Source organism: Oncorhynchus mykiss, chromosome 15 (assembly GCF_013265735.2).
Source record: "Oncorhynchus mykiss isolate Arlee chromosome 15, USDA_OmykA_1.1, whole genome shotgun sequence".
Classification (NCBI taxonomy): Eukaryota; Metazoa; Chordata; class Actinopteri; order Salmoniformes; family Salmonidae; genus Oncorhynchus; species Oncorhynchus mykiss.
The window spans coordinates 42,776,300-42,789,218 of NC_048579.1; the positions used below are offsets into that span (position 1 = coordinate 42,776,300).

General features: G+C 42.0%; 1 protein-coding gene across 3 annotated transcripts in view; it reads right to left on the minus strand.

The window, feature by feature from the left end:
• Nucleotides 1–1,167: 1,167 nt before the first annotated feature.
• The window catches only part of LOC110490099 (rap1 GTPase-activating protein 2), a 72,180-nt gene continuing 60,428 nt past the window's right edge, over nt 1,168–12,919 (minus strand). For 2 of the 3 annotated variants that reach the window (XM_036944398.1, XM_021563261.2), the window contains 12 exons: nt 4,856–5,011; nt 4,367–4,438; nt 4,123–4,209; nt 3,736–3,879; nt 3,472–3,579; nt 3,173–3,273; nt 2,808–2,912; nt 2,575–2,695; nt 2,343–2,445; nt 2,141–2,211; nt 1,893–1,935; nt 1,169–1,784 (listed from right to left, as the gene is read on the minus strand). In XM_036944398.1, coding sequence (XP_036800293.1) covers nt 1,927–1,935; nt 2,141–2,211; nt 2,343–2,445; nt 2,575–2,695; nt 2,808–2,912; nt 3,173–3,273; nt 3,472–3,579; nt 3,736–3,879; nt 4,123–4,209; nt 4,367–4,438; nt 4,856–5,011 — 1,077 coding nt within the window. In that variant the 3' untranslated portion in view covers nt 1,169–1,784; nt 1,893–1,926. Of the gene's footprint in view, nt 1,785–1,892; nt 1,936–2,140; nt 2,212–2,320; nt 2,446–2,574; nt 2,696–2,807; nt 2,913–3,172; nt 3,274–3,471; nt 3,580–3,735; nt 3,880–4,122; nt 4,210–4,366; nt 4,439–4,855; nt 5,012–12,919 lie in introns of all 3 variants that reach the window. The other variant, XR_005036092.1, reaches the window with a different exon arrangement.

The following is a 12,919-nucleotide window of genomic DNA, read 5'->3' on the forward strand; positions in this document are numbered from 1 at the left end:
TTTTCTTTTTCTTTGATTTTGCATTGTCATTTTCTCTTTTGCATGGATGATTGTTTCAGACAGAGAAATAGAACAATTAGAACAGAATCAGGAATCACTTTATTCCTTCTGAACAAAAATATAAATGCAACATGCAACAATTTCAATGATTTTACTGAGTTTCAGTTCATATAGGGAAATCAGTTAATTGAAATAAATTAATTAGGCCCTAATCTATGACTTCACATGACTGGAAATACAGATATGCATCTGTTGGTCACAGACACCTTTGAAAAAAAAGGTAAGGGCATGGATCAGAAAACCAGTCAGTAACTAGTGTGACCACCATTTGCCTCATGCAGCGCAACATCTCCTTCGCGTAGAGTTGATCAGGCTGTTTATTGTGGCCTGTAGAATGTTGTTCCACTGATTGTCCATGGCTGTGCGATGTTGCTGAATATTGGCGGGAACTGGAGAAAACTGTCGTACATGTTGATCCAGAGCATCCCAAACATGCTCAATGTGTGACATGCCTGGTGAGTATGCAAGCAATTGGAAGAACTAGGATATTTTCAGCTTCCAGGAATTGTGTATATATCCCTGAGACATGGGGCCATGCATTATCATGCTGAAACAAGAAGTGATGGCAGCGGATGAATGGCACGTCAATGGGCCGCAGGATCTCATCACGGTATCTCTGTGCATTCAAATTGACATTGATAAAATGCAATTGTGTTCATTGTCCATAGCTTATGCCTGCCCATACCATAACACCGCCGCCACCATGGGGCACTCTGTTTTTAACGTTGACATGAGCAAACCACTCGCCCACACGAAGCCATACATGCTCGCTGTCTGCCATCTGCTTGGGTACAGTTGAAACCGGGATTCATCCGTGAAGTGCATACATCACATTAACATTAAATTCTCTGCCAACAGCTGTGGTGGATATTCTTGCAGTCAGCATGCCAATTGCATGCTCCCTCAAAACTTGAGACATTTGTTGTTGCATTGTGTTGGGTGACACAACTGCACATTTTAGAGTGGCCTTTTATTGTCCCCAGCACAAGGTGCACATGAAATGATCATGCTGTTTAATCAGCTTCTTGATATGCCACAGCTGTCAGGTGGATGGATTATCTTGGTAAAGGAGAAATGCTCAGTAACAGGGATGTAAACACATTTGAGCACAACATTTTAGAGAAATAATATTTTTGTGCGTATCGTTCTGGGATCTTATTTCAGCTAATGAAACATGGGACCAACACTTTACATGTTGCTTTTATATTTTTGTTCAGTGTAGAAATTCCAGGGACCCTCAGATTGTAACATTTGTATGACAAGCCGTGATTATTTTTCCCTTTCCAAGAATGGCGGTCTGGACATCAATATTGCCTCCATTGGTGATGCCTATGGCCAGAGTTTTTCCTGGTTAGACCACATGGTCAGGAAAAACTCCTGGCCTTAGTGATGTTGAATTGAATCTATGCCTTACAGATCTGTGTGGTATTGAATGCAGTGCAGTTGCTGACAAGGACCCATGTTAGAGCCACTTATAGAACTTTGATCAGTGTTCAGGAAACAACCACACAGATAGCTGAATATGAAAGGACCATTATCCACTAGGCAGAGCACAGCTTTGCCTGGGCCTAAAACTTCCACTGTAGTGTGCGTACCGAATCATCCATCTTGAGCCATTTCTCTTCTTTCAACCTCTTCCTCCGGTTGGAGGGGCCTTCTCTCTCTTGTTATTTCTCTCCACCCATCCCTAATGTACTGCCCTTCATACCTCCATCCCGTTTGAACTGAGAAAGTGGGAAAAAGAGAAACAGTTCCAACCACAAAATGAGAAACAACAGAGTGAGAAACAAATTAAAACACAACACATTTCAATTTACAAGAGCCTCCCTCACCTGTTTTATCTCTCTCTCATCCCACATCTGTCACCTAGTGTCCCTGTTAGAAAGACAGGAGGGGCTGGTGACACACACAGGTTCTCTTTCTTACACACACACACACACACACACACACACACACACACACACACACACACACACACACACACACACACACACACACACACACACACACACACACACACACACACACACACACACACACACACACACACACACACACACACACACACACACACACTTACTGTCGCAGAGTGATTCAATTTATCAAAACGGAACTTCAAGTTGGATCTAGGAGAACTCTTATTCTTTAACTCTAGATTGAAAAGAGAAACAAAACAAGCATTTATAAACAAACATTCCCTCTGATGTAATAACTAAGAAATATTTACGTTAAGTTAGAAAAGTCCGATTATTAAAAGTACAGGAAGCTGTTGTCGTGGTTACCAGTGGGGCTGCGACACATAATGACAGGGGTCCCTGAACTCTGACCTTCAACAGTGAGGGAGGGGCTGTGAACAGAAAGGAACACTGAGGGTGCCAGGGTGTTCTAGAGAAATACATGGAGAGGGATGGAGAGATGTAGAGAAGGGATAAAGTGAGAAATACACTACACATACACACATTCTCATTCTCTTTGAAGCACGCACATTCACTCAAACAAACAGGTCCCACTCACAGGGTCAGTGTCGGTGGCCTCTCCCTCTCCTGCTGCACTGCTGAAGCTACTTGTACTAGATGAGGAGTGTGAGACGTTTGTCCTGCTTGCACTGCACTCATTCAACTTTACACTGCTGGGCCTAGGGGGGGGGGGTGTAAGAGAGACGTTAGTCCTACTGCTCCCCTTTAACTTTACACTGCTGGGCCTAGAGAGAGAGAGAGAGAGAGGGATCCAATTTGGGGGAAACACACCTTTCCTTAAGGGAGGCCTCTGGAGAGCTGGGGTTAGAGAGGGTCTCTGACCTCACTTCCTGCGTGGGGTGGCCAGTATCAAAGCTTCTCTGGTCACTATGGAGACTGTAAAGGACAAAAGCGCCACTATCATGTACTAAATCTTTGTATCGTAATTGTTTTAACAGTCCCATTGAGACCAAGGTCTCTTTAGCTAGGGAGCCCTGCGTCGTACAATTACAAAATTACAAATACAAACAAAAAACAGTTATGAAAAACTATTCCATTCCTCAATGAACACTCTGAACTGCCCGAAAGGCACCAACACATTCATTACATCTATAGATGTGATCTACATCTATTGTCTCTGTGTGTCTGTGTCCTACCTGCGATGATTGTGGTTATGTCTCTCTGTCTGGCTGTCTATACTGAGCAGACGAGGGAAAAGACCAGAGCGACGTTTCACTGGAGACTTAACATTAGTTGCCTGAGAGAGAGAGGAGTAGGGAAGAAGTAGGGAAAAGAGAGCAAGATGAGTGAGAAGTTGTAACAGCATTTTATCAACTATAAGACTCACTGTCCCCCTGTCCTCGCCTTTTTACCACCTATCATCCCCACTCCCACCTACTCTCTCCCACCTCCTGACCTCTGCCTCCACTTCTAATCACCCCCCCCCCCCCCTCACATCAGAGCTGCTGTGGAGCAGAACCCCTCCACTCAGACTGGTGGACAGGCCACCTCCTCCACCCTTTGCCATCATCTCCATGGAGACACTCCTTCCTCGCATCGCCCTCTGAGAGAGAGGGAGGGAGAGAGAGAGAGAAAGAGAGAGAGAGAAAATGTATTCTTGTTCACTCATTAATTAATGCATTTTTGAGTTAAAATATGTGGAGGTAGGAGAGAGGGAAACATGAAAAGAGAGAGATAGTTGTGTGTGTGTGTGTCTGACCTTGATGGACTCCAGCAGTCCTCCGTGGCCATGTCCATTCTCCGCCCGCTCCTCCTCGGGGCCGATGCCCACTCCCAGCATGCGCTGAGTGTGTCTGTGCAGCTCGTCATGAAGACCGTCGAGCAGGGCCGCCCGCGTTCGCTCCTACGCACACGCAAGTAATATAAACCACATAAAATGCACTTAAATATGTTATACATTTGACCTGAGTTCAAATCTTGACCTTGTCGTCTATGACTTGAGAGACCATTCAAGACCACATAAACACGGTTTTGGCTTGGTTCTGAGGTTGTCCTCCTAGGTTTAGGTGGGTCTGAGACTCCCTCTGTAGTACGCAATGTGCTTACCATACAATCTAATCATTAAAATAACTTATTTATTACCCACCTCCAGCCTGGCGAATCTGTCACTCTTGTAGCAGGCATTCTCTGCATTGATCAACTTAGTGAGAAGATACTCTCTGAACTCTGGACCCTGGAGGGAGAGAGAGGGCGAGAGAAGAAAAAACAGACAAATGCAACAAATGGTCTTAAAGCCCAGAGCAATTATTCATGAATAGGTAAAAGCTGAAATCTATTTGAATTCTCTCGGAATAGACCATGTTTCCTAAATCTCTTCAGGCTGTTCTCACCTTTTTAAACACTGCTGGACTGGGGAGGGGCGGGCCAAATGAAGGTACACCCTCTCGGGCCGTGACTGACACCTGTCAATCATAACCATAATGACCAGAGTTGTCATCATGTGCGTGTGTATGTTAGGTTAGAGAAAGGGTAGACAACTTGATTCAGCCATGGGCTGATTTTTATCGGAGCAGATGGTCGGGGGGCCAGAACATAATTATAATAAATTGTACAATGCAAATTGACCAAAACTGTATTTGAAAATAACAATAATTTCACACAATCATGTCTCTTTTTTTATTCATGGGAATACTTGGGAACAGATTTCCAAAATTAAACACATGTTTAGTTGAATTCCTGGTGATTTTACAAAATGACCCCCCCCCCCCAAAATCTACGTTATTATATATTTTTTTTACAAAAACATATTTTGGGGGCCCAAAAATATTACTTGCGGTGTTGCCGACCCCTGGGTTAGAGTGTGTGTGTTTGTTCAGTACCTTGTAGGTGGTTTGTTGGGTACAGGGGTTGTCCACCTGCACCAGTATGAAGGCGTGGAGGAAGTTTGAGGCGATCATGTCTGCTACGAAGGGTGTGGCCTCTTCCTGGAACACCACTCCTACGATGTCATTTCCTATGTGTCGCTTCCTCTGGAGCTGTGGGGGCAGGGTTACTCTCATCAATTTCTATTTCATCAAAAGTTACGAACCAATGTTTTGGTAGCAAGCTACTACCTTTGTCAGGGTTTCTTTCAATTACTTATTTCGAAGTATGACATGTGGGGGTTAGCTAGGAACTCCTACTCTCTCAGAAGTATCTATTAAAAGTGTCTGTTGGAGACAGGTGACCCTCACTTCCATAAAAGGAGCCACTCTCCCGCCCTCTGGTTATTCTCGCTTCTCTTTGTCACAAAGAGTGTCACTCACTACTCTAGCTCTCCTAATATTGACTGGATACCCGTTGCCTGCTTAATCTCCTCACATGCAAACCTTGAAGGATTTTGCTTGCCAAGCGTAGGTCTTCAGACCCTGTCGAGAGGGCAACATTTTTTGTGCAAGATACTACGCTGTGTACAGACCCCCCTGCACACTCAATGTCATCAAGACACATAGAATTTCCTTGTAGGCCTATTTGGAGGGGAAACTTTTATTAAAGAATGTGAAACAATATAGTCTGTTGGCTGATTTTCATTAAGTCATGTAGCTGTTTTTATATGCCCTAAAGTAAATGTGTTCACATGGGCAGAATATTATCTATAGGCTATAGTATACCTGCATTTTGATCAGTTATGAAAATAAAACAGTTCATTTTGGAAAAAATGATTTTGATAAAAGAGACAAAAATATTATCTTTGTCACATGACCATATAAATCAAAACATTGTGATTTTAGAGAGACAGTGAAAAAATGATCTATGCTTAAGGGGACTACAGTCAATCTGTTACTGGGCTCTCACCATCGTCATTAGGCTATTCACATAATTAAAATGAATTCAAGTCACATGCATAATGCTCGGGAGAAAAAAAGTGTTCTGATTGTATAACATTTTAAAATCAAATTGCTTGGAAATCACAACTCTCCAGTTGGCACAGATGGAGAGAGGATGTTCTCAGCTTTCTGTAGGTCTACTTTTTATTTCTCAACTCAAATGTTGAGCTTAATATCAACTATTTTACAGAGAAGATAATGCGCATTGGTCATTACGAGTGCATAGGACGAATAGGGCGGTAGGCTACATTTAATCTTTTTTTTATATTACATGTTCTGTTAGATTAAAACAATTCCATATGTTAGCATGAGAGAGAAAAAGTTAATGGGCTGGTGCTACCAACTGAAAAACGAAATTGTTAGTCTGGAGCCTGCTACAAGGGGAATGTCCTCTGTATGGACACGTTTTAATGTTGTAGTGGACAAAGATGAGAAGAACGTTGATTCGGTCAAATGCAGGCTACTGTGCAACTCGCTATTCAGGTAGGATGCAATTTTGGAACTTTTATTTATTTATTTGTTCATATTTTTAAATCACTTGTTTTATAATTATTATTATTGTATATCATTGTTATTTCTGTAGGCCTATTTATTAATCTATTTAATCTAGTTCTTTAAATATGCAAAAAGTGTTTTGTTTCATTCTGTAGAGACATTTTTGTTGGTTAAATTAAGTTTGATCTGTCTTTTTAATTGGGCTCTATATTTAGATTAAGATCGGTTATAAGTAGGGGAGACTGGGGATGGTTGTAACATGGGATAGTTGTAAACACTCAATATTTCTAATCAGGAACAAGCTAGAATCATGTGACTCACTGTTCACATGCTCAATTTAATCCTCAACCCTCATGTGAAGAAGTAAGACCCTGTGATAGATTTTGAGGTAAGAAAGAAAATGTTTTGACCAAATGTTTGTGAAGGCATCATCTGCTTTGTAGTTAGATTCACTAAACATGTGAGGTTTATGACCAGTGTGTATACACTGAGTATAAAAAAATGAAGAACACCTGCTGGTGAAATCTATGACCCTTTATTGGTAACTTGTTAAATCCAATCAGTGTAGATGAAGGGGAGGAGACAGGTTCAATAAGGATTTTTAAGCTTTTAGACAATTGAGACATGTATTATGTATGTGAGACATTCAGAGGGTAAATGGGCAAAACAAAATATTTAAGTGCCTTTGAACGGGGTATGGTAGTAGGTGCCAGCCGGTTTGTGTCAAGAACTACATAAGACTTTAACGATACCTACATGCACATACTACCTCAATAAGCCTGACTAACAGGTGTCTGTATATAGCCTTGCTACTCTTTTTTCAAATGCCTTTTTACTGTTGAATTATTACTTTACTTTTGTCCTCAAAAGTGACTGCACCTGTCACACCCTGATTTGTTTTACCTGTCTTTGTGCTTGACTGTGTCGCCCATTTTCCTCATTTCCCCAGTGTATTTATACCTGTGTTCTCTGTCTGTCTGTTGCGCCTGCTTTCCTAGTCTGTTTTTCTAGTCCTCCCGGTTCCGACCCATTCTGCCTGCCCTGACACTGAGCCCTCCTGCCTGACCATTCAGACTGCCTTGACCTCGAGCCTGCCTGCCCCCACTGTACCTTTCAGACTATGACCTGATTAATGAACTTCTGCCTTTCAATAAATACCAGAGACTCAAACCATCTGCCTCCGGTGTCTGCATCTGTCTCACCCTGCGTCTTTATAACACCTCAGCAATTTATAACAATTTTTGATCTTAAATTGAGATTTGAACCTCCGACAGTTGAATTTGAAATGAGGAAGAATGCTTTAGGACTACCAGAGTTACTGCTATAATCAAACAATATAATGCTTATCTTTATAACAAATATTCTGATAGAAAATGAACTAATTAGCCTCCTCCTGCACTCCTATATCTGTATAGCAGATGCAGTAGCCTATCTGACATATCTATCTCTGTCTCTGGGCTAAGTCATAGCTTCTCTTCATTTATATTCATTTTTTAAATATTAATATCATACAAAACAATAGGTTTTGCATATGCTACACATTGAAACACAAGGAATAGTGTTTTTCTAATTAGTTGTAGGCTGTTTTTAAGGACACAAATGTGGCTCGTTTGGCGAACCTCCCTTGTTTATTGATGGCGCTGGCTGTGTGGGCGGACGCCCTAATGGATTACACACCCAGTGCATATGGATGACCAGTAAATGTCTCAAATGTCCAATACATTTAAATCTTCTTGGTCACTAGTATACGGAAACCTTGCTGTGCAGGTCAGTCACGTTTCAGTCTCCAATTTTCAAATTGAAAATAAAATGCAGACAATTGACACAGACTTTCCATATTGGTGCCGATCACTAGCAGCCTAATAACACTCCTCCAAACTATGGCGAGATATTCAATGTTGCTGAGAAACATCATGTTTGAGACCCTCAAGGGAATTAGTAAACCGCTATGCAGAATATCTAATCCAGTTACTCCCAAAGGGCTGTCTACTATTATGAGGGGATACAAGCTTCAGTTTGCTATGAAATCACCCATTTTCTACTGGGTTCTACTTTCAATAGCCAACGGTGACTTAACTAAAGTCTCCACCATGCAGCAGAAGTGTGACATCTGCAAGTTGGTGCATTTTTGGTGTGTTTTTGTCGTGGAGATGGTACCTTCCATGGTCCTATGCTCCTTGCAGGATATTTTGGTTGGCGAGAAGGTTCACCTTTGTTAAGGTCATTTTTCCACTTTCTCGGCCTGCCGAGGCACCGATAGTGGCTGTCCGAATACCCACACTGGGCTCCCCTGATTTAAATAAAAGTACCAAAAAATTATAATACTTGTTTTGATGTATCACATGTAGGGAATTGGCCAACTCCTGTATCATAAAACATGCTCTCTGAAGCCAGGGTATTCCCAACATCAGCAACCCTCAGATGTTCCGTAACTAAGAAGTACTTACTGAGAAGGTGTAGAGACACATTGAGTACTATTTAAACAATTTCAGATACTATAAAACTGTTAGTATAGCATGTGGGATTTTGAAAATACTATTCTAAATGTGTCATCGAATGTGCGATTACATTGACTTTGAATGCTTGTAAATTCAGCTATCTCAGCCACACCTATTGCTGACAGGTGTATAGCATTGAGCACTCAGCCATGCAATCTCCATAGACAAACATTGGCAGTAGAATGACCTTACTGAGGACCTCAGTGACTTTCAACGTGGCACAGTCATAGGATGCCACCTTTCCAACAAGTCAGTTCGTCAAATGTCTGCCCTGCTAGAGATGGTCAACTGTAAGTGCTGTTATTATGAAGTGGAATCGTCTAGGAGCAACAATAGTTCAGCTACAAAGTAGTAGGCCACACAAGCTCACAGAACGGGACCGCCGAGTGCTGAAGCGCGTAACGCGTAAAAATCATCTGTCTTCCATTGCAACACTCACTACCGAGGTCCAAACTGCCTCTGAAAGCAATGTCAGCACAATAACTGTTTGTCAGGAGCTTCATGAAATGGGTTTCCATGGCCGAGCAGCCACGCACAAGCCTAAGATCACCATGTGCAATGCCAAACATCGGCTGGAGTGGTGTAAAGCTTGCGACCATTGTACTCTGGAGCAGTGGAAACGTTCTCTGGAGTGATGAATCCCGTTTCACCATCTGGTAGTCCGACGGACGAATCTGGGTTTGGTGGATGCCAGGAATACGCTACCTGCCCCAATGCATAGTGCCAACTGTAATGTTTGGTGTATGATCTGGTGCTGTTTTTCATGGTTCGGGCTAGGCCCCTTAGTTCCAGTTAAGGGAAATCTTAACGCTACAGCATACAATGACATTCTAGATGATTCTGTGCTTCCAACTTTGTAGCAACAGTTTGGGGAAGACCATTTGCTGTTTCAGCATGACAATGCTCCCGTGAGGTCCATACAGAAATTATTTGTTGAGATCGGTGTGGAAAAACTTGGCTGGCATGCACAGAGCCCTCACCTCAACCTCAACGCCTTTGGGATAAATTGGAATGGCGAATGCGAGCCAGGCCTAATCACCCAACATCAGTCCCCGACCTCACTAATGCTCGTGGCTGAATGGAAGCAAGTCCCCACAGCAATGTTCCAACATCTAGTGGAAAGCCTTCCCAGAAAAGTGGAGACTGTTATAGCAGCAAAGAGGGGATCAACTCCATATTAATACCCATGATTTTGGAATGAGATGTTTGACGAGCAGGGGTCCACATACTCTTGGCCATGTAGTGTATCTTGATTAGATAAGTATTCAACCCCCTGAGTCAATACATGTTAGAATCACCGATGGCAGTGATTACAGCTGGGAGTCTTTCTGGGTAAGTCTCTAAGAGCTTTGCACACCTTGATTGTACAATATTTGCACATTATTCTATTTAAAATTCTTCAAGCTTTGTTAAGTTAGTTGTTGATCATTACTTTGCCATTTCAACTCTTTACAATCTACTTACAGTGAAGCTGCTCAACATTTACATTACATTCATTCATCTAACAGACTCCAATCCAGAGCGACCCACAGAAGCATTGAAGCATTGAAATTCACTGCTTGGCTGAAGGACCTTACAGATAATTGTATGTGTGGGGTACAGAGATGAGTTAGTCATTCAAAAATCATGTTCAACAATCCTGAACTTATTTAGGCTTGTCATAACAAAATGGTTGAATACTTATTTACTCAAGACATTTCAGCTTTAAATTTGTATTAAATATAAAAAATATATAAAAAAACATCTTTCCACTGACATTATGGGGTATTGTGTGTAGGCCAGTGACACAAAATTTGGAAAAAGTCAAGGGGTATCAATACTTTCTGAATGCACTGTTGGTACTTAAAAAATGACTAGCTGGAGCTCGCTGGTTACTTAATGCTGATTTGATTGGATCTGCCCACTATAACTGGTTGTCCAGTTAGAACATGAGGCCTGTGAGGGAACATTTTATTGTCTGAAGAGATAAGCCTTAAATTGTAAACAGCATCTCCTCTCACTCCATCTTGGTTTGTGCAGGTGACTGTGACCTCCTCCTCTGACCAATTGGCAGTACGCCCAGAACATTGCTCTGGGAACCAAAAGGAGTATCTCAGTTTCAAGGTCCCAGCTTTGCGAGAAGAAGCCTTGTGAGATGCCAGTCAGTCACGTACAGGAACCAACGTTAATGATGAATAATGAATCATGTAAATCATGCTAAAATGACTTGGTTGTGTAGTAGTATAAGAAGACTGAAAGAGAACACCCTCTTCAGAGTTTTCATCAAGCTTGGATTGATGAATGATAATTATCACTGGCTGTGATAATAAAGATAATAAAGATAATATTCTTTATTATCACTGGCTGATTGATTAATTTACTTTGAGTTTGAGTTCTTAGTGGTGAATTTCCACAACAGGCCCATATCGGTATACTTGGTTGTCAGCACACGCGGACGCACACACAGTTACACACACGGACAAATCTGGTTCCATTAAATGTATTTCATTTGTGGTTCTAAAAGGGAAAGAACATATACACTCATGAGGACTCATCCATACAATAATAAAACACAAGCATAATTATTCATAATGAGAAGCCTACATGCAATGGATAGAGAGATCTGTAAACATATGGAATAAACATGCTAATGAAGGAATAAACTAGGCTAACATATGGACTTGTTTAAAGATGGTCATACCAAGCATCATTTAGCTATTTGATAAAAAAAATTACGTGTTGGTACCATTCTTTATTCATGGCTGTGTTCTTAGGCAAAATTGTGAGTGAGCCCAATCCCTTGGCTGAGAAGAAACCCACACATGAATGGTCTCAGGATGCTTCACTGTTGGCATGACACAGGACTGATGGTAGCGCTCACCTTGTCTTCTCCGGACAAGATTTTTTTTCGGATGCCCCAAACAATCGGAAAGGGGATTCATCAAAGAAAATGACTTTACCCCAGTCCTCAGCAGTCTGTACCTTTTGCAGAATATCAGTCTGTCCCTGAGGTTTTTCCTGAAGAGAAGTGGCTTCTTTGCTGCCCTTCTTGACACCAGGCTTTCCTACAAAAGTCTTCGCCTCACTGTGTATGCAGATGCACTCATACCTGCCTTATGCCATATCCTGAAGTAGCTCTGTACTGGTGCTGCAAGGATCCCGCAGCTGAATCAACTTTAGGAAACGGTTCTGATGCTTGCTGGACTTTCTTGGGCGCCCTGAAGCCTTCTTCACAACAATTGAACCGCTCTCCTTGAAGTTCTTGATGATCCAATAAATTATTGATTTAGATGCAATCTTACTGGCAGCAATATCCTTGCCTGTGAAGCCCTTTTTGTGCAAAGCAATGATTTACTTGCAGATAACCATGATTGACAGAGGAAGAACAATGATTCCAAGCACCACCCTCCTTTTGAAGCTTCCAATCTGTTATTCGAACTCAATCAGCATGACAGAGTGATCGCCAGCCTTGTCCTCGTCAACACTCACACCTGTGTTAACAAGATAATCACTGACATGATGTCAGCTGGTCCTTTTGTGGCAGGGATGAAATGTAGTGGAAATGTTTTTTGGGGATTCAGGTCATTTGCATGGCAAAGAGGGACTTTGAAAATTAATTGCAATTCATCTGATCACTCTTCATAACATTCTGGAGTATATGCAAATTGTCGTCATTCAAATTGAGGCAGCAGACTGTGAAAATTAATATTTGTGTCATTCTCAAAACTTTTGTCCACGACTGTACAGCTGGCTGGTTATACGCTGCACCGGCAGGATAGACCAGCGGTGTCTGGTAAGACAAGGGGCGCTGGACTATGTATTTTTGTAAACAACAGCTCGTGCACGATATCTAAGGAGGTCTCGAGCTATTGCTCGCCTGAGGTAGAGTATCTCATGATAAGCCGTAGACCACACTATCTACCAAGAGAGTTTTCATCTGTGTTTTTCATAGCTGTTTTACATACCACCACAGTCAGAGGCTGGCACTAAGACAGCATTGAATGAGCTGTATTCCGCCATAAGCAAAGTAGAAAACGCTCACCCAGAGGTGGCGTTCCTAGAAGCCGGGGACTTTAATGCAGGGAAACTTAAATCCGTTTAACCA